The 20,638-nt window shown below is 42.1% G+C and overlaps 1 protein-coding gene across 9 annotated transcripts in view; it reads right to left on the reverse strand.

Annotated features, from left to right (window-relative positions):
- The window catches only part of OSBPL3 (oxysterol binding protein like 3), a 174,078-nt gene that overhangs the window by 57,409 nt on the left and 96,031 nt on the right, over positions 1-20,638 (reverse strand). For 6 of the 9 annotated variants that reach the window (XM_027573545.2, XM_027573550.2, XM_027573546.2 and 3 more), the window contains exons 3-10: positions 9,826-9,942; positions 9,619-9,672; positions 8,699-8,812; positions 5,003-5,170; positions 4,309-4,432; positions 2,471-2,574; positions 2,169-2,261; positions 975-1,131 (exon numbers count right to left, since the gene is read on the reverse strand). In XM_027573545.2, coding sequence (XP_027429346.1) covers positions 975-1,131; positions 2,169-2,261; positions 2,471-2,574; positions 4,309-4,432; positions 5,003-5,170; positions 8,699-8,812; positions 9,619-9,672; positions 9,826-9,942 — 931 coding nt within the window. The remainder of the gene's footprint in view (positions 1-974; positions 1,132-2,168; positions 2,262-2,470; positions 2,575-4,308; positions 4,433-5,002; positions 5,171-8,698; positions 8,813-9,618; positions 9,673-9,825; positions 9,943-20,638) is intronic. The other 3 variants (XM_027573551.2, XM_027573547.2, XM_027573549.2) reach the window with 2 other exon arrangements.

The raw sequence follows: 20,638 nt of genomic DNA on the forward strand, positions 1-20,638 counted from the left end.
TTCTCTATTTCTATCACTTTATCACTTCAAAAGTATTAATAAGTGGAATCATACACTACCCAACCTTTTGAAACTGGCTATTTTCACTCATCATAAAGTCCTTGAGATCCACCCAAGCAGCTATGCATATGAGTATTTGTTCCTTATTTTATTGTTGAGCTGTACCCCATTGTATGGATGTCCCATAGTTTGTTTAATTATGCACCTGTTGAAAGACATTTGGGTTGTTCCAATCTTTGGCTAATACAAATAAAGCTGCTCTGAACATGTATGTATAGGTTTCTGTGTAGACTTAAGTTCACATTTCTCTGGGATAAATGACCAGGAATGTGAATGTTGAGTTCTGTGGTAAGTGATGTTTAGTTTTATGTAAAGCTGCCAAACCACTGTCCAGAGTGGCTGTACCGTCTTGCATTGCCACCAGCAACATATGAGGGACCTAGTTTCTCCATGTCCTCACCAGGACTTGTATCTTTGTGGAGCTATAATAGGGGTACATACAGTAATACCTTAACTTGCAGTTCCCTAATGGCTAATGATGTTGAACATCTATGTCTAGTTTTTGATATGATAAACAATGCTGCAAGAGATACCTTTATTTGGATAAATTTTAAATTAATTTCTATGAATGAATTCTTCAAAGTGGAATTGCTGGATAGGCAGATTTTCTTTTTTTTTTAAACTCAAAACATAATGTCATTGCTCTACAGAAAAGCACCAATCTATACCGCCACCAGCAGCATGTGAGTTAAAGAATACCTAATGCTCTCACCATCTCCCCTAAGGGCTTAAAAAAGAAACTTCTTGTCATACCCTCCCTACTATCAGGGAAATAAAATAAAAATTAGATTGCCCCAAATCCTAATAGAGCAGAAAATGAACCAACTAAGATCCCCTCTCCAAGGGTATCCCATACCCAGACATGCATCTGACATTTTCATCAAACACATCAGGAAGAAAGAAAACTCATTTACCTTTATGGGCAATATGACACAGGTCTTCTTGCATTTTAGAAAACTCTGATGAGGTTTCAGAGCCATCAGAGTAATTTTTCTCTTCTCCAAAATCTAACGTTGACAAATTAGGATTGGAGGAATGCAGTCTTATTGGACCAGAGAAAGGTTTAGGGACCTGAAGTGACACCAAAGGGAAACATTTCTTTTCAGCTGCAAATTGCTTCGAATATTTACTTGTTACTAAGATTAGAAAGTTGTAGAAGAACATTTTATAGGTAAATCTTTCTACTGAGTGATAACTTAAAAGAAAATAAATGAAAACCCAGGAAAGCACTTTCTCCAGCAATTTGCTCTGGCTTCCTGCAAAATAAAAATGGGTGAGAAATCACATATTCTTTTGCAAATGATAGAAGCATTAAAGCTCTAGGTTGAAAATGACAGCTAAAGCTGCCAGGCTCTTTCTCATTTCTACTCAATCCCTTCCTCCTGGCAATAATCATCCAGTATCTAGGTTGTTAACAGTGGATGAGTTTTAACATGTTTCCTTAATTTGCCTCTGGTGCTTCTACAAAGCTAACTTCTCACATGTTTGTACACAAATCACTCTTTACTTGGAAAGTACTTCCATTCAACCCATAAAGTGCTTTGAACCAAAGAGTATGCAAGAGTATAGCAGATGACTTATCCATTAAGTCTCTGATTTATTTGACCCTAACAATGTCCTAGTTTAATATGCAATGGCCGAGCTGCAAATCTTAGCCTCTGGCTTAGCTGTGCACCGGGGAAGTCAGTGGCTAGTGTAGCTCAGTGAAACTCGGACAGGGGCTTGCGGGGTTGAACACAAGAGGCAAAAGAGAGTCTGCACAATGTCCCATTTCCAGAGACTCCAGTGGGCTCAGAGGAATGATGAATCCACTGACTGGCAGCAGAAGAGGTGGGTCAGAGCACACACACAAGCAAGGAAGAGGGCAGGCGGGCTCAGCATTGAAGAAGGCGACACCAAAGTCCGAGAAACGGCTGCACTCCCTCCATCCTCATGCCATTTTCCCCTTACCCAATTCCATTACATGCTTACTGTAGTATCCAGAAAATCGAAAATGCAGTGAATTTCTCTCTGCACAGGGTATTTGCAAGAACGACTGTAGAAAATCCTATCGGGAGTCCCAGCAGCCCCCAGCATGCGGCACAGAGAGCAGGGGAAGCAATGGTTACCTGCAGCATTCCTTTAGCATCTTTGCCAATAGCTCTGGACCGCCACCTCCTGTGTGATCGTTTTTCCTTTTTGGGACTTTCAAAAGCTCCACCCTTTGTTTCAAAACAGGAAAGAGAGCACAGAAAGTAAGGCCTACCAGACCAATTGGGGAAAACTGCACAGCAAAGTGACCACATCCATCCCCTCGAATGTGGCTGAAGCAACCATGACCGGACAATGTCCCACTGTTAGTGCGAGGCTGGGGAGGAGAGAGGGAAGCAGAAAAACACCGGAGTGCAAACAGCAGAGGAATCTGGCTGACCTGGATGGCATTGATTGCAGGCGCCGAATATGTCCGATGCAGGACATCCATACTTTGTAGGAGCTGGCTCATTTCCACCAGGTAGGCATGACAGTGTGCCAGGTCTGTGGGAGAAAAGCAAAAGGAAGATTCATAAGCCCTCATCTTGGCATCCAGCTTGCCCTAGGCTAGTGCCAGCTACTTTGTAAATTTATCTATACTACTTGATTTACATCTGTATGGAGACAAAATTTTACTTCCTTTTTTCAGAAAAGGAAGTACACTGTCACGGTGAAGGGCATGGATTTGCAGAACAAGACTGCCTCTGTTTGAACACTTCCTGAACTCTGAATCTTGGGCGAATTATATCACTTCTCTGTGCCTCAGTTTCCAAATCTGGGAAAGGGAGAGAATTATACACCTGCCTTCATAGGACAGTTGTGAGTTGACAGAGGCAGCATGCTTTTAGAGTGCTGGTACTTTGTCAGCAGTAAGTAAATCAGCTATCATCATTATCATCATTATTTCTAATACTGTAATAACAGGGTGTCATTCTCTGCTTACAAGGACTCCAGACAAGTAAATGAATGAAACAAAGCTGAAGGTTGCACTGGTCTCTAAGGATCCCTGTCGATCAGGGACCCACATGAGATCATGATGATCATCTGCACATTGACCCGAGAGGACCTAAGAGTTCTCATACCAGTTCCTTGGTCGCTAACTCAGAAGACAGTCCTTAATTTGTTGTTCACTGGATGATGGTGGCTGTTTCCACTGAGAAAGCAAGACCCAAATGGCTCTCAAACTTTGACATCATCAGAATCAATTGGAGAACTTGTTAAACCACAGATCATTGAGATCCACCCACAGTTTCTGATTTGGTCTAACTGAGAAATTGCGTCTTTAAATAAGTTTGCAGGCCACGATAATGCTGCTGGTCCAGAGATGGCACTTCGAGGACTAGCTGTGCCAAAATGTCCCTCAGTGAAGCTCCCTCATGAGATTTACTGGGAGGGCAAATCCTATATGGCCCCAGGTGTGACAGTATTTGCTTTCAACAGGAGAAAATGTGCTTTTCAAGACCTGGCATCTTTCTGGCATCTTTCTCTCATCGTGGTTCTTAATCGTGGCTCTGCTTTAAAATCAACTGGGGAAATTCTTTAAATTCCGTATGTCCAAGTCCCATCTTGAGATAATTAAATCAGAACATCCCCAATCCCACTGGTGACTTGTTTTGTTTTTTAGTTCCCTGGGTGGTTCTTAGCTAATTAAGAACACTGAGCTTCTTTATGGAAGAGTTCTCAATCCTGACTCCTTACCAGAGTCATTTGGGAAATTGTAGAAAATTAGTGATGCCAGGGCCCAAGTGCAGACCAATTTAAAGAAATTCTTGTGGAGAGTGGGTATTCTTGCCTTTTAAATGCTCTTCTGGTGATTCCAGTGTGCAGGGGGGGTAGAGAACTCCTATTTCGTGGGGAGCTCCATTTGGTTCACCCACTCACCGTGAGCAATGACTCCCGATCTTGGATGTACACCGGAGTCAGTTTTAGCACTTAAAAAAAAAACTCGAGAGCTGTGTAGAGCCCACCCATGGAGACTGCAATTTAGTAGGTCCTCATGGAAATCAGACCTGGGTACTTAAAGAATATGAAAGGAAAACTGTCTGCATGCACACCCAGGTGAGGAAGTGAAGCTCTGCAGGGAGAATGTATTTTGTTCATCACCATTGCAAACTCGGTAAGCAAACTCTGAGTGGAAATGTAGACCAGTGATGGGGAAATTCACCTGAGGTGTAAATACTCAACGAGTGCCATCTAAGAGCCATGACAGAAAGAAGCAGAGGTTTCAAGTCATTTTACCTTTTGAGCACTTCTCCATGTCCTCTGAAGATTGTAACCATAGTGGAACTCGTGTCTCACCAGCACAAGAAAATGATAAATTGCTTCCAGTTTGAATCGAGTTCTGCTTTGATATACTGCTACGCTGTTCCACAGATGACAAAAGCACATTATAAATGAAAACAGAGCCCAGTGGGAACACATTAGGGTAAAGGACAACAAAGTGAGCCAGTTGCTAATGGAAGCCATCTGCCTGTAATGGGGAAGAAGCTTCTACAAAGCACTCCACTAGAGACCCTAACCTCTGGCTGTCACCTCAGCCTGGCCATACCATGCTCTCATGCCTGGGGCTGCTGTCCTGAATTTCTTCTTCGGTCAAATGATAATCATACCAAAATCATGATAGAAATATTGGGAAATTTCGCAATCCTCTATGGCTATAAACATGCATACTGCATTTACAACCAGAAAAGAAAACCAAAGTCAAAATAGTCAAGGCAGGCTGCAGCATTCAGGGCCATTAAATTCCCCCGTATGGGCCGTTCATCAGTTACTGTCCCAGGGACAGCAGATGTTCCTCTGGCCCTGGTTCTGACCAGCTGGGCAAAGAGATTCCTCCCACGAGCCCTTCTTCCTTCACACAGAGCCCCCCGGTTGGGACACCACCACACAAAGCCACCCCCTTCTTTTAGACTCATTATTGGCAAGCTCTTACCCTCCTACTTGAAAGGGAGTCCAAGACCCCAGATGTGGAGTCTGTGACAGTGGATCCTGAGAAATAGTGGTTAACCTCATGTGGAAACATGGCGATTTCATTCTGACGATACATTCTGTGGTGGCGGAGTTTGGATACCCACTCATCAAAGACTTCTTCTGACTTGACCTAAATTATATTAAAAAGAGGGAAACAAGAGCAACCCTCACTGAAAGGAGCAATTTCTTCATTCAATTGAGACACCCCCTCTTTACATGTTGGCACATGGAGAAACGGAGAAATACGAGTTTATTGACTTAGTTTACATTTGCGGTCTACAGGAACGCGTTTGAGGAGGAAATGGAGAATAAAAATGGTCTTCATAAACTCCATTTAGGCTCTCAATGAAAGGGTCCAATTGTCATGCTATTATTAAGAAAGCAAAACATTACCGCTCATATTGAACAACAGATAAACTAGAATTCATATTTACCTGCCTCAAAACATTCCCAAATTCACTTGTCCCCACTTTTACTATTCTTACTGAAAATATTAGCACCATGTTTCTTTTAAAACTCTTTTATAATTCAGACTTTTCAGATCAATCTTCTCTGAACTGGAACAAATTTGTAAATTCTTCCCAAAATATTTAACCTTCTTAATCTTCTCTGACAAAGAACACATTGCTGAGGAATGTGAAGGTTATTTTAAAAACACTTTTCTCCTGCACTTGGAAATAGGAAAAAAAAATGTAAAAAACTATTATTGGAGATTTCCAAGATTTTTCAAACATACCTACACCACCAGTTAGCCACTCTCTCCATAAATGAGTATCTATCAGTGTCTACTTTCCACAAAGAATAATGTTTATAACTAGCAACTTTTATTATAAAGTATTTCAAACGTTCATAAAAGTACTAAAAAGAATGTAACAAGCACCTATGCACTAGATCTTTCTTCACAGCCCAGGTTTTGAATGTACGAGGGTGTATTAATATTTTCAAAGTGAAAAACAATAGACACCTAAATATTAGAACAGAGACTCATGAAGTGGCAGCTTAAAATCACCCAACAGGATGCATGGTAGGTTACCTTCCAAGAAGAAAGCTCCAGGTCAATCTGTTAAAATCTTTACCATCATCACTGCTGAAAGCAAGGATGTCTGTAGCCATCACTCATTTAGGAAACGTTAGGTCAGCTCTTAGGTTTGTTGTGTTGATTAGAAGTACATTCAGGACTTAAAACCCCTCCAGGTGGCTACTGAATATATATCATTTACAGGAAAAAGCAATACAAACTGACTTACATCTACTTATCTCCCCCTAAATTATGTCCTCGAAACGTATTTCACTTCCCAGATACGCTTATGGCAGGAACTTCACAGGAATCTCACATCACCCTTTGCACTGATCTGCTCTCAGAGGCCCTTAAAAATTGGCGCCCAGAACATTCCTCTTGACTCATTTTTTTATTGGTTAAATGAGGTAGAAGAATAAAAGCACTTTATTAAATAACTGTCCAGCATTCTGTTCCAACCCCACAAGTTGATATAGGACCGTGGGTGGACAGCCACTTAACCCCTTAGCTGCCCAGATTCCTCATCTATAAAATAAGACAATGGGACTGGATGGCTGCCATTTAAAAACTGCCTTAAAAAAATAAATAAATAAAAAATAAAAACCGCCTGTCTCTGAGGCTAGGTACAACAACTGCTCGTACCTACACTAATACTCACAGCTGACGTTCAAATGAATGAACAGGAAACATGAACAGAACTTAAAGTAAATCAACACAGGGAAATATTAAACTGTTGTTTATCATGATATTAGTACACAGTATTATTTTAAGGCACTATGGTTCTTCAAAAATTAGGAATTAATAATTACTTTTATTCTATTAACTAGAATAGTGGATGAACAAGAAACTATTATTTCCTGACCATGTCAAAACAGAACTAAGTGGGGCACCTGGGTGGCTCAGTCAGTTAAGCGTTGGTCTTCGGCTCACGTCATGATCCCAGGACCCTGGGATCGAGCCCCACATCAGGCTCCCTGTTGGTGGGGAGCCTGCTTCTCCCTCTCCCTCTGCCTGCCACTTCCCCTGCTTGTACTCTCTCTCTGTCAACTAAATAAATAAAATCCTAATAAAAAAAAAAACAGAACTAAGTAAGAGTCATTGAAAGTACATGGAGACATGACTGAAACTATTCTAGAGGAGACTGACCTTTGAAACGGGGTGGGTGGGCTATTCTTTCCTATTTTTTGTTTGTTTGTTTGTTTGTTATTTTCAACCAAGGAACATTTGGCAATGGGAGACATTTTTTGGCTGTTATAACTGAAGGGAGTTGGTTACCAATACCTAGTGGGCAGAGGCCAGGGATGCCCCTCAAGATCCTGTAATATACAGGACAGATCCCACAGCAAAGAACTCTCCAGTTCACTATGTTAATAGTGTTGAGGATGAGAAACCCTGCTTTGCTCGGGGCTTAGGCTAGGAAACAGCATGGATTTGACCACCTTGCGCAGTTAATCACGCACACATATGTGTTATGCGTAGATTTGTGGAAGCACCACACAGATGCTATGAGGAGAGCATGGGGCATCTTAAGACATGGAGCTCATCGTCTCATGCTCCCATTTTCCCAACTCCCAGCCCCCATTCTCAACATTCCAAGTAATTTGCCTAAGTAAGAAAAGAGTCTTAACATCCTCTCAATTAATTCCTCACATTTGGGTACCACCTAATAATTATACACAAAAACTAAACTTACTGAGCTTACAGCGGTCTGGGCATCATGCCACGTTTCTTCTATGCAGCGGTACAACACGGGCACTATAATAATTCCTATTCTGGGGAAGGGTGGTGAGAAAACAGAGACTTTCAGGGATTAAAAAATTTGCCAAAAGGGGTGCCTGGATGGCTCAGTCATTAAGCGTCTGCCTTCAGCTCAGGTCATGATCCCAGGGTCCTGGGATCGAGCCCCGCATCGGGCTCCCCGCTCTGCAGGAAGCCTGCTTCTCCTTCTCCTGCTCACCCTGCTTGTGTTCCCTCTCTCGCTGTGTCTCTCTCTGTCAAATAAATAAATAAAACATAAAAAAAAAATTTTTTGCCAAAGGCCAGCGGCTAGTAAGTAGCCAGGTCAAGATGTGAACCAGATCTGGACCTCTGAAGCTCCTATACCATGCTTTTAACCATCTATACCATCTGCAGGGGAGAGGGCAGAAAGGAGGAGTAAGCTGCTTTCAGAGGTACGATTTGGAGGCCCATATTTTAGGAGAAAAGTTCTTGACATTCACTGTAGTATGAGAATTTTAATGGAATCCCTATAAAATTAGCTAAAAGGGTAAGACTAAATATTAAATATTGTATTTCAGGGTACTATTTTAACCTATGGTAAATGGTTCTTCACTAAAGGTGGCACAGTCTGGGGGAAGGAGAGGTTATTTGGAAACATGAAGATTTTTTTTATCATTGACTGTTGTCACAATCACGGTATGTGGGAGGGGTAGTCCTTAGGGGGTGGGCAACAAGGATGCTAAACCTTTAGCAGTGTGTGAGATGGTCCATCCAAATATCAGTAGCATCTGTTAGAAATACTTTCATAAGGAAGATCTTCTACACATTGGCTGGATCTTTTGAGATAATCAAAGGGCTTTGATCCCTTTGCAACCTAAAGAAACCGTGCGACAGGAGATGGCGCCTGGGAAGCAGCCTCACCTTCAGATGGTAGATGTGCTCCTCGGTATCCAGATCTATGCATTTTGATGACTTCTTTACGGACATCACAGAGAGCCCAACGTCAATGCAGCCGTGCAGCTTCTCTCTCTCGATCTGCAGAGGCGTAACAAGAGGGCCGCTTGAGGTCCAGGGTGTTAAAAACAGTAATAACATCCCTAATGCTCCTCTCCTGTAGCCTCCCCTTCCAACATCCACAAACACAAACATAGTAACTACGACTTACCAAGCATTTAGTGTGAAAGGGTACTGAATTAAGTGATGTCCACCCATTATCTGTTTTGGTCTAAGAGGGGTTAAGTAACAAGGGGTTAAGGCAATCAGAAGTGATTTAAAAAGAGGTGTAAGGGCAGGCAGCTAAGACAAGCCACTGTGGGTCAGGCATTATGCCAGGTTTTCTACATGCAACCCGGCGAGATGAGCACTCTAGGAGTCAACGGAAGCAAGAAAGGAAGAGGGAAGTGCTGGGTGAGAGGAGGGCCCGTACAAGGGGCAGGACGGACAGTCATTCCAGCCCTTGCGGGCTGTCTCCCTAGTGTTAATGCAATAGGAAATTTTCTATCACCATCAAGGGCCTTCTCCACCAAACCCCTCGGTCACTGTAATGGTGGGAGTGATACTTGTCCAATGTTTTATTCTCTTATCTTGCTGGGAAAATGTCAGCCCAACCCTAAGACCTGAACAGACCCCTGGAAACCCAGTAGCGAACTGGGCCCACCCAGAACGCAGGCCTGGGACAGTGCAGAGTAGGCACCTCTGGTCTAGTGAAAGGACTATTACCCCCGTCGGTTTCCAGTTCGGAGAAATAAAATCCCCAAATGTGTACAATCTCTTCCAGGAGCTGACAACAATTAGCCCTTCACAATTCTTTAGTACTATATTTGATTAAGAAGAAGACTTACATCGGTTTCGCTCTTGGCATATTTCAAGATTCCTTTGTCCAGATAGAAAAATCTCTGTAGGGAAGAAAGTATAATTCACTAAGACACCCCATTTAGACATCTTCCCTTCCCTCGGTCCCAATTTTCAACTTCAAATTAAATATACATGCCTACAAACCGTGTACTGAGTGGGTACAAATAAAGGTGAAGCAAAGACCAGCGTCTTACCTTGTGCCAGCCTTTTAAGGGCCATTTCCTCTTTTTCAGCAAAAATCCTTTCTGAATGGGAGGCTCCTGGGTGTAACTCATCTCTCCTCTCAGCCCTTCCACCACTTCCCAGCTGTCCTGTGCCAATAAAACAGTTTGTGCTAAATGGCTACCTTCACAAATAATAACAACATTCAGAAACACTTCATCCTACTGGTAAATTCATCCAAGATGGTGAGCTTGGCTAGGTTTGTTGGCGAGAAGAAGTTAAAATTTTCTTTTTTTTAAAAAGATTTTATTTATTATTTGTCAGAGAGAGAGAGAGAGCATGAGCGGTGAGCAGAGGCAGAGGGAGAAGCAGGCTCCCTGCCGAGCAAGGTACCCGATGTGGGACTCGATCCCAGGACTCCAGGATCATAACCTGAGGTGAAAGCAGATGCCTAACCGACTGAGCCACCCAGGCGTCCCTAAAATTTAATTTTCATACAAGTCCTGGACTTCATGGATTTAATGCTGTAATTTAATGGCATCAAATTTGACTTTTTTTTTTTTTTCAAAATCCCTCTCCTAGAAGGGAGTGTTTCTCTCTCTTTAGTGCTTAAACATGGCTAACGGTAAAGCTTTTACTGTCAGTTCTATTTTTGTCCCCTTTGACATCATCACACAGTTACTGTTTGCTCACCACTAGACTTCAATCTGAATTTCAACCAAAACCTACAGCCATCAGGTGAGAATATGGGAAAATTCTTAAGAACTGGCTGAAAAGTATGAGACTGAATGCAAGCTGGTAAACATGACAACATGGTCAAAATAATGATTCAGTTGCAAGTTAATCTCTTTAAATTCTAGATATTTAAATATTGGAAATCCTGAAGCATTAAAAAGGTGCTTTTGAAGCAAGTATTTTCTTCCTCTTTTTCCAGAAATGTTGTCCGTCACACCCTTCTTTTGTTTCAAAAACTTTTGGGGGGTAAGACAATTATTGACCTACTGAGCTGTTTGTAATTTTGAGGGGGTACAAACTGTTATTACGATTAATCCTCTGTTGTTGGCTAGCTAGGAAGTGTTAACTCATTGATTGAAAAAGGACTTAAAAGGGAATACAAAAGAAAAACAGTAAAAATTCTGAAAATTTATTTTTAAGTGCTTGAAAATGCACAAATTATTGCAAAATTACCCCAAGATAGACCAAAATTGGCAATACCCATTTTAGAGGCTGAGATAATGGATTTTTATTTTACTAATGGATTAATATACATGAAATGCACAGACCTTAGAAGTACAACCTGATGAATTTATACACCTATCCCATCAGTAACTACCATCCAGATCAGAGAGAAACATTTCCAACATAGGATAATTAAGTTTTGACAAACATGTCCTTCCCCACCCCCTCTAGCTTTTTTGAGACATTATTGGCATATAACTATATAAGTTTAAGGTATACAATGTGATGATTTGATACCCCTCCATTCTGCACACCTCCCTGCCATCACTACCACTTTTTTGTGTGTGTGGTGATAACACTTAAGATCTACTTTCTTAACAACCTTGCAAGAATATAATATGGCATATAGTCACCATGCTGTACATTAGATCCCCCAGAACTTACTTTTCTTATAGCTGGGAGTTCGTATAATTTGACTAGCATTTCACCATTCCCACCCGTTCCCACCCCCAGGAGACACCAATTCTACTCTCTCTTTCCTTGAGTTCAGCTTTTTTAGATTCTGCATATAAGTAACAACATACAGTATTTGTCTTTCTCTGATTTATTTCACTTAGCCCAATGCTCTCAATGTCTATCCATGTTGTTGCAAAAGGCAGGATTTCCTTTTTTCTGTGGCTGAATGATATTCCCCTCTGTGTGTATCACATTCTCTTTACCCATTCATCCATTGATGGACACTTAGGTTGTTTCCTTGTCTTGGCTACTGTGAATAAAGTTGCAATGAATGTGGGGTGCAAATATCTCTCCAAGAGACAAATGTGTCCTTTTGGCCAAGATTTTATGTTGACTAACTTGCTCTTCTATCTCCAGACTACAGGCGAAGGTTACAAGTAGAGGCCAGAGGAATTGGGAGATGGACAGCAAGTCTGGACTAGCACCAGGGAGCAGAAGCAGTTTGATTCAAGCCCCAGGAAACAGTCTCAAGGAAGGGCATGGAACCACAGGGGTCGTGGGTGCTCTGGCTCAGTTTCTGTGTCGTCAAGTCCAATACATGGGAAACACGTGGTAACAAGAACACCTCTCTACTTTAGCCACTGAACTCTTTATGTGACAATCCTGACAGACCTGCCTTATGTCCGATTGCACTTTACTGTTAATATGGTTAAAAGTACATTCCAGACTTTTGAAATGCGGTAGTAGTATCCCAAGATCTGGAGTTGTAAAAGGGAATTCTTCAATGGAAAAAAGCAAAGCTTATATTTAGCTCTTAAATTGGAGGACTTTTTCAGAAAGGCAACAATGTCAAATGAGATTTCTTTACAGCACCATCAATTATTCAGAGTCACTTAATTATACCCAGACAACACATGGAGAATGCATACTATTAAGTGATGAGAAGCCACACGCATAGGCAGTCATGACCTCTGTAAACATGTATTTCAGCTTAGAAAGCCATTCCGCAAAATTTAACATGTCCTGTCACAATTTTAATGAATTCTTAAGGTCAAGTTAAAAATTCCACCTCCTCCAGGAAGGCTTCTTCAAAGGAAAGTACTATTTCATCCTAGAAACTCCATCAGCACTCCATCTTACATTTCCAGTGGTTTACCACTTATTATGATATTATATGTGAGATTTTATCACCCTACTAGACAACAAACTCCTTGAGAGTGTAAAGTGTCTAGTTCACTTCTGATTTCTTCACAATGCTTAACCTGCTGTCCTGTGAATACTATACATCTGATTGGCTAACAAATAAACTTGGTCTTAGAATAAGACTGCAAACAGATTTATGTTCTTGGAATATTATAAATCAGCATGCATTTGAAATGTGCCCCGTGTCTTTGGGCCAAATGACTATTTACAAGTTAAATACAGCACATTCATATTTGTGAAAGAGGGTATATATGTGTATTATCATTGTTAAATGGAAATCTATGGCTCAAAGTCTTTTGGAAAGTACTCTAAGGGGATCAAGTCCTTTCGATTTAAGATACCCAAACAGAAGGCAACATGCAGTGATAATACTAGACAATCATGCGTGTCTGCTCAATAAATTCAATTGTGCAGAATGCAAATGCCAAGAGGGATTAGATGTTAATTGCATACTTCACAAAACTGAAAAAAAAATGGAATGAGATCACATCTGTAGTTTAAAGAAAAACAAGAATTAAATTTCAAAAATGTTTCAAGGATTCATGTTGGAACTAGATCTCTCCTGAATTCTTCAGACACAATACATTCCTTCCAATGAGCCAACGTGGAGGGCTCATTTGTTGGCATTTAAAGGAAATAAGCCAGAAAGGGTTTGCATTTATGCCAAACAAAATATCGTCTTTTTTCCTCACTTTATTTTCTACCTGGGCTCAGAACTTAGAACTCTTACCAGGTTGGAAAAGCCAGATTTGAAGTATTTAAGAAAGTGAAGACTCTGCTTGACTGAGGAAGAAATCTCTGCAGCCAACTCCTTTTCTGGGCTTGCCATCCAAATCCTCCCCTTCCAACTTCCCTGTCTGTCACTGTCCTTGAGTCACTTGGCTGAAACCTGAGAGCCAGCGTTCTCTGCGGGGGCAGTACTCTCCCTCCAGGGCTGCGAAACGGTGGGGGTACTTTTAGTTGTCACGGTTCCTGCGATCTAACGGCTGGGATCCAGGGATGGTAAATGTCCCACAATGCCTCCATCTTAGACAATGAAAAGTCCCACTTCCCATGAGACTTTCCAAAGTTCCAATGGATTTTTTTGTAGGTGAAACCTGTTTATAATTTCTTGAGCACAGAATTTGACTCTTTCACATCCATACCAAAGTATTTCTGCATGGTTTTTATCCACTTTGAATTCTTGGTATTGCGACTCTTGGATAACTGAGGGCAGGCTATATTTCCTTCTGTTTGGGACTTTAACAAGCATCACCCGCCATTCTGGAGAATCGTGTCTCTGAAGGCCGTGTCACTTGTGGTATTTGAGTTATCAGCACAACAAACCCATGTGGATCTGCATTAGTAGCTGTCACATTTTACATATAGGTCTATCTGACCACATCATTGTATCTTCTGGTATAATCATATGTGATTATATATATATATATATATATATTAAAACTCACTTTCTTTGAGTTTTCCTTTATATTACAGCAAAGCATTATGGTGATATTTTCAAAATTATTATTCACTATAAATTATTAATGAATTTCATTTGAGGAGAGTAAAGGGGTCATTAAAATATTGGTCACAATAAAGGGATATTGTTTTGGTAGGATTAAGAACCACTGCTGTACCTGACACAAATTCTATTAGAAGAAATGTTGTCTTCATGGTGTAGTGAAATCACTTTGGAACTGTGAGGGCTTAATTAATTAATTAATTTCTCATAAGTAAGTACTGTTGGTTTCATCCTCAAGATGTTTATCTTCTATGTCACTTCCTCTCTGTTCCCCAGCCACTATCTTGACCCAAGCTCTCATCCAACCTGGTTTCCCAAGACTCTCCACTTCCATAATCATTTATGGGGTCCTGTTATGCCTTACCCTCCATGCAGTATACAAATGAATATAATGTAATACTTGTCTGCATTTCCACTTCTGTAGTTTATTTATATTGTTCAAGCCTCCCAGAATCTTCTCTTAATCTTTTCCACCCACACAAACGCTTCAAAATTTTAGTTCAGTTTCTGAAATTTTCCTAAATTATCCAAACCACATCAATTGTGTATTCCTGTAAATATAGCAGTACTACTGTCGGGGCACCTGGGTGGCTCACTTGGTGAAGCATCTGCCTTCGGCTTGGGTCATGATCCCAGGGTCCTGGGATCAAGCCCTGCATTGGGCTTCCTGCTCAGCGGGGAGTCTGCTTCTCCCTCTCCCTCTGCTCGTGCGCTTGCTCTTTCTGTCTCTCTCTTAAATAAATAAAATCTTAAAAAAATATATAGTAGTATTACTGTCCATTATCAAATAACTTAGTGTTTAATTAATTCATGAATTTTTCCCACTTTTATCCCCAGGACTTTGGTCTTTTCTCCCCAAAACAGTTGTAGGGATCATCTTTTCAACTTGCTTAGAACCCCAGCAATGAACTATATATACATATATATATTTATTTTTATATTTGCTATATATATGATATATATGCTATATGCTAGATATAGATATAAATATCAAATAAAAGAATTTTCCCAGGTCTATTAACTGTTGGGATTTCAACCCAAGAAAATGGATTAAGGTCTCAAACCCAATAAATGGTGCTAGGTAGATGGTTAACAAGGACGTATTAAGTCGTATCCACGCTTCTATACAGTCTGCCATTTAAAACACAAAAGGGTAGTGCCTCCGGAAATACTATCCAAGGGGGCCTACTGAAAGAGCCTACAAATACAACAATATAAACAATAATAACATAAAATAATTGGAGAACAGTTTCTAGCTCCATGAAAGCAGGAATCTTTTCTGCCTTGCTCATTACTTAATAGGGCACAGTAGGTATGAATAAATATGTTGAACAAATGAATGAAACACAATAACTAAATTTATTAAGCACGCACTAACGGCCAGGTAGTGTGCTAAACACTGTACTTACAACATGGCACTTAATCCTTGCACCATCCTGTGAGGTTGGATTAGTATCCTTATTTTTGGAATGTGGAAACTTCTGGAAATTTTTGGAATGAGGACAAGAGCATTAGATAACTTCCCCAATGCCATTAAGCTACCAAGAAGTAAAGCCACCTGACTTGGGAATCTGCATTTTTATTCATTCTGCTACATAGTATAATATAATGCATATTCTGCTATAATTTAATTATATAAATTCTGATGATAAACCAGAGAAAATGCCAAGCCGTGGCCGAGATCCTGAAGCAGTTTGAAGGAGTTAGGGAACACTGCCCTACGGGTAGAGACACGCAAGGTCGAGGGTCCTGCTCAGAGCTACCATGATGCCTATCCTGGAGTCCCACTGAACTAGGGCAGGGAGTCGGCCTGTGCATTTTAACCCTGCCAATTCTTTGCTCATTTGCTTTTTTATATTTGGAATGTCTGCCCCATCTACTTCTCCACCTGTGAATTCTCATTTGCCCCAAACCTTCCCCTTGGGGCACAAATTCTCTCCCTCATCAGCACTTCCACAAGCCTCATTCAAACGAGTCTCTCTCTGAGTCAGAACGTGGTTCCGTGAGGCCAGGGTCCTCTACGTAGTAATCTCACTACTGCAGACTTAGGGGCCCTGAATAAAATACTCACGGAATGAACTACTCTGAGGAACAAGGGGGTATGTGAAAAGGGCCCAACAGAGTCCTCCGGGTGAGGAATTTTAATCATGTGTGCTGGAACGGGGTGAACTGGTCCTCAGGACAGAAAAAAACAAAGATGCCGCCTTCTCTTGGCTCAAGGGACCAGGAGTCCCGAAATAGCTGTTTGTGTTCCATACACCTGGTGACCAGGGAGCAGGACATGCACCTCGAGCCAAATGTTCTAAGATACAGTACAGGGTGGACTTGCCCCCCGGGAAGATCAAGGCCCTGCTGACTTAGCGCAACACGGCTGGCCACGCTGATATGCTGCCTGAGGCTGTCAGGCTGAAAGCTCACCACCAAGATAAGATGGAGAGAGAAATGTGACAGCGTCTGGGGAAAGCGGCTTCTTAAGGTCTTTGCTTCAGCTTTAACTGAACACAGTCTGGCACTGTCGTCCGGCATTAAATTCAGTCTGTTCTACTGAATGTCAAAAGAGGGCCAAATATAGAAAGCTGCTTTATGGTTGGAAAGGCAACTAAGCATTTATCTGTGCTCATGAGCTGGCACAGTTCATTTCCATATTGCTGAGTGCACGAGTTGAAAGCGTCCCCCCCACCCCAGCACAGCTGTTTCCACAGTGAACGTCTCCTCTGCAACTTTCAAATGCTGGATTCTCAGCGCTGTCCCCTGCAGTGATGTCAGAAATAGAAAAGGACTTGCATTCTTCCTGCAGCTGAAGAGTGCTGTGATTGCCTCTATCTGGCATGAATGTGGAGTGGGTTGCTCTGATTATTTATTTAATCTGCTTCTCAGGTTTTTAAAATTCACAAGGCAATAATACCTAGCATTAAATCACATGGAGCATAATTTAACATGACTTTAATGACTTTAAAGGCATTTCTGATTTTTAAGATTTTATTTACTTGAGAGAGAGCGAGAGAGCATGGTGGGGAGGGGGGAGGGCAGAGGGACAAGCAGACCCCCCTGCTGAGCATGGGGCCCAATGTAGGGCTGGATCCCAGACCCCTGGGATCATGACCGGGGCCAAAGGCAGACGCTTAACTGACTGAGCCACCCAGGCGCCCCAGCATTTCTGATTTTCTAAAGCCTCAGGATCATCCATATCATCTTTTATGATTATAATATGAACATATGGAAATACTTGTCAATAGATTTCCAGTTAATATGATGACAGCTTTAACTGATGCCATACCAATTCTGTACTTACATTTCATCACTGAGAGTTGTTAATTGTTCCACCAAACCTATAAATGCCACCATGCTCGGGCCATGCCACCCATTAGAGGGGTGGGGGCGGGGTGGTTACAGCTGCTACCATGGTAGTGACAACAGCAATAGAAGTAACAACTAGTACTTCTTGACGATCTTCTATGTGCCGCCAGTGACTCTGTAATGAAGGTATACGTAGTCTGCCCAACATCACCCGCTATGAAGTGGTGGGGCCCATCTGTGGGCTACACACCACACACAGAACCTCTCTGCTCAAAATCACCTACAAGTATACTAGAGTGTCCCCAAGGCTGCCTGCTGCCCTGCCAGACCGGCTCCTCACCCCCAGCCCTGCTCTCTTCCCCAGGCCTGGTAGCACATTCCTGCACATAACAGGCACACGTGTTAGCCAGTGATGACGGGATAACTCTGAGCACGCAAGGGACTCAAGAGTCTCTTCTGGGCTTATTTATTTTTCAGGGTACAGAAGTAATGATTTGTTTGCCCTCATAGAGTCATGGAGTAGTTCTTTTAAACCTCAGAGTTTGAAAGAGAATGTGAAGTCATCTACCCAGCTCTTTCATTTTAGAGATGAGGGATCTAAGATAAACGATTTGTGTAGGACCACAAAAGGAGTGAAGGACTTCTGAGGGCCAGGACCAATCTTTCGACTCCAACCTAGTGCCCTTCCCACTACCCCTTTCTAAGAATTCCCTCACTGTCACAGTGGCAGACAGCCTCACCCGAAGAGCCCCTGGGCTCACTCCTCACACAGTGGCAGGTGCATGTGATGCCAGGGAAATTCTCCCATACAGACTCCTCTGTGAACGGAACTCAGCCAGAGGCACAAAGTGGGGGAGACTCTCTTGTGCTCTTTGTTGTATACCTTCCAGCACCATTTTAATATTTTATCTTTACTACCTTTTCATTAAAAAAAAAAAATCATACTGTAGGGATGCCTGGGTGGCTCAGTTGGTTAAGCGTCTGCTTTCGGCTCAGGTCATAATCCCAGGGTTCTGGGATTGAGTCCCGAGTCGGGCTCCCTGCTCAGCCAGGAGCCTGCCGCTCCCCCTGCTTGTGCTCTCTCTCTCTCTGACAAATAAATAAATAAAATCTTAAAAAAAAAATCATACTGTCTTTGGCATCATAGAGCTCTGCCCTTTGGTGTCTAGCCTGGAGAGAATCGCAGACTCTCTGCATTCAGTCATCACACTTTTGCACTCCAATTACGGGGCACACAACTCCTGAAGAAAACCCACTTTGTTGCTGGATGGCGAAAGCTGGTAACAGTGTTCTCTCTGACAAGTGTGCTCAAAACTGTTTTTTTTTTTTTTTTCCAGAGTTAATTGAAATTTGCAATCAAAGCAGAGACACATTCCGGCTAACTAATGCGCACATAATTTAGAATCACAGGAGTAGGTACCCGAATAGACTCTTCCGGCCTCTGATCCAAATCATCTGCGATTTCTTCCTCAGTCTGTGTAAGAATAGCTGGTTCTCATAATGAGAACCTAGTGACAGGATAAGATCCTGGAGAGCCTTCTGAATCAAAGAAGGAATGATTTAGGTGCTAAATAAGTTAGACTCTGGTTCATAGCTGACCTTCTATTTAATAAGGCAGTCTCTACTCAAAGGTCTGAAGCTTAGCACTAGGTGCTAGAGATGGAAAGATGGAAAACCAAGGTCTGGCTTCCAAGAAGTTAGCATATATTAAAAATCAAGAGATACCACAAGGCTGAAGACTTGGAAATGCTGAAAGAAACATGCTACCGGAGTTCTCAAGCACAACCACATGAGCTAGACCCACCTCAGGAAGAGGGCTTGAGCTGGGACTCAAAGGAATATGGACACAGGGTGAGAATGAGGGTTTCTGAAGCTGCCTTGATAGCTGGGTGGCTTAACACAAAAGCAATTTATTCTTTCACAGTTCTGGAGCCCCAGGTCCAAAATCAAGGTGTCAGCAGAACCACACTGGCTCTGGAGGCTCTAAGGGAGAAAGTGTTTGTATCAGCTAAAGTTGCTATAACAAAATACCACAGACTTGGTAGAGGCTGGGAAGTCTGAGATCAAGGTGCTGCTAGATTTGGTTCCTGTAAGAACCTCCTTCCTGGCCTGTAGACAGCTGCCTACTTACCATGCACTCCCATGGCCCTTCTCCTGTGGGTAAGAGTGAGCACTCGTGTCTTTCCTCTTCATAGAAGGGTACTAATCCCACCAGGAAGGCACCACCCCTCACGACCTCATCTCAACCTAATTACCTCCTGAAGGCCTGCCTCTGAATACCATCAGGAGGGTCAGGACTTCAGCATATGAATGGGGTGGGGGTGGGGGGACATAAGCATTCAGTCCACGAGAGCATTACTTGCCTCTTCCAGTTTCTGGTGGCTACCTGCATCGTTGGCTTGTAGCCACATCACTCCAATCTCTGCCTCTGTCTTCACATCCATGTCTATAGTCTCCTCTGTGTGCTTCTTACGAGAACATTGATCCCTGAATTTAGGGCCAACCTGGATAACCCAGGATGATCTCCTCATCTCAAGATCCTTAAATTAATCACATCTGCAAAGATCCTCTTTCCAAATAAGGTAACATTCACAAGTTCAAGGATTAGGCTGTGGACGTATCATTTGGGAGGTGGGGACACCATCCAGCCCACTAACTCGGCAAAAGGAACCACTAAGCCAGAGATGTGCCAGGGATGTGCCCACTCTGGCATGGGACAGAGAGAAGGTGAATTTAGTTGTGATGCGGTCTTGTGTACAGATGCGAAGGGAGACACAACTGCTCTTGACGGTAGGGCCGGCATGTAGAGGGCTTGGGAAGGATGTCAGATTATTCTAGAGAAGATTTCTGTTTTGCTACTGTCCTCTTATACTGTCATTTCTAGGCCTTCAGCATTTTAATATCATCATATCACTGAAGTAGATTCAGACTCTCCCCTCCTTAGGAAAGAACTGTTGAGTCAGTTCAGTTAGTATTTGCATGGATAGGTTCTAGACAAAATTCCAGTAACTGCATAGCCAGTAAGCTGTGCTCTCAACAAAAGCTTTGGGGTCACTGTTCTGCTTTTGTGTATCCGGCGCTATGGCCGATACCAACCACAGAAAAATAAATTGAATTTCTTAAGGCACCCCATGTAGTCTCTATCAAAGTAGTATTTCTTTTTTTTTAAAGGTATTATTTATTTATTAGAGAGACAGAGAGAGCAC

Source organism: Zalophus californianus, chromosome 12 (genome assembly GCF_009762305.2).
Source record: "Zalophus californianus isolate mZalCal1 chromosome 12, mZalCal1.pri.v2, whole genome shotgun sequence".
Taxonomy (NCBI): domain Eukaryota; kingdom Metazoa; phylum Chordata; class Mammalia; order Carnivora; family Otariidae; genus Zalophus; species Zalophus californianus.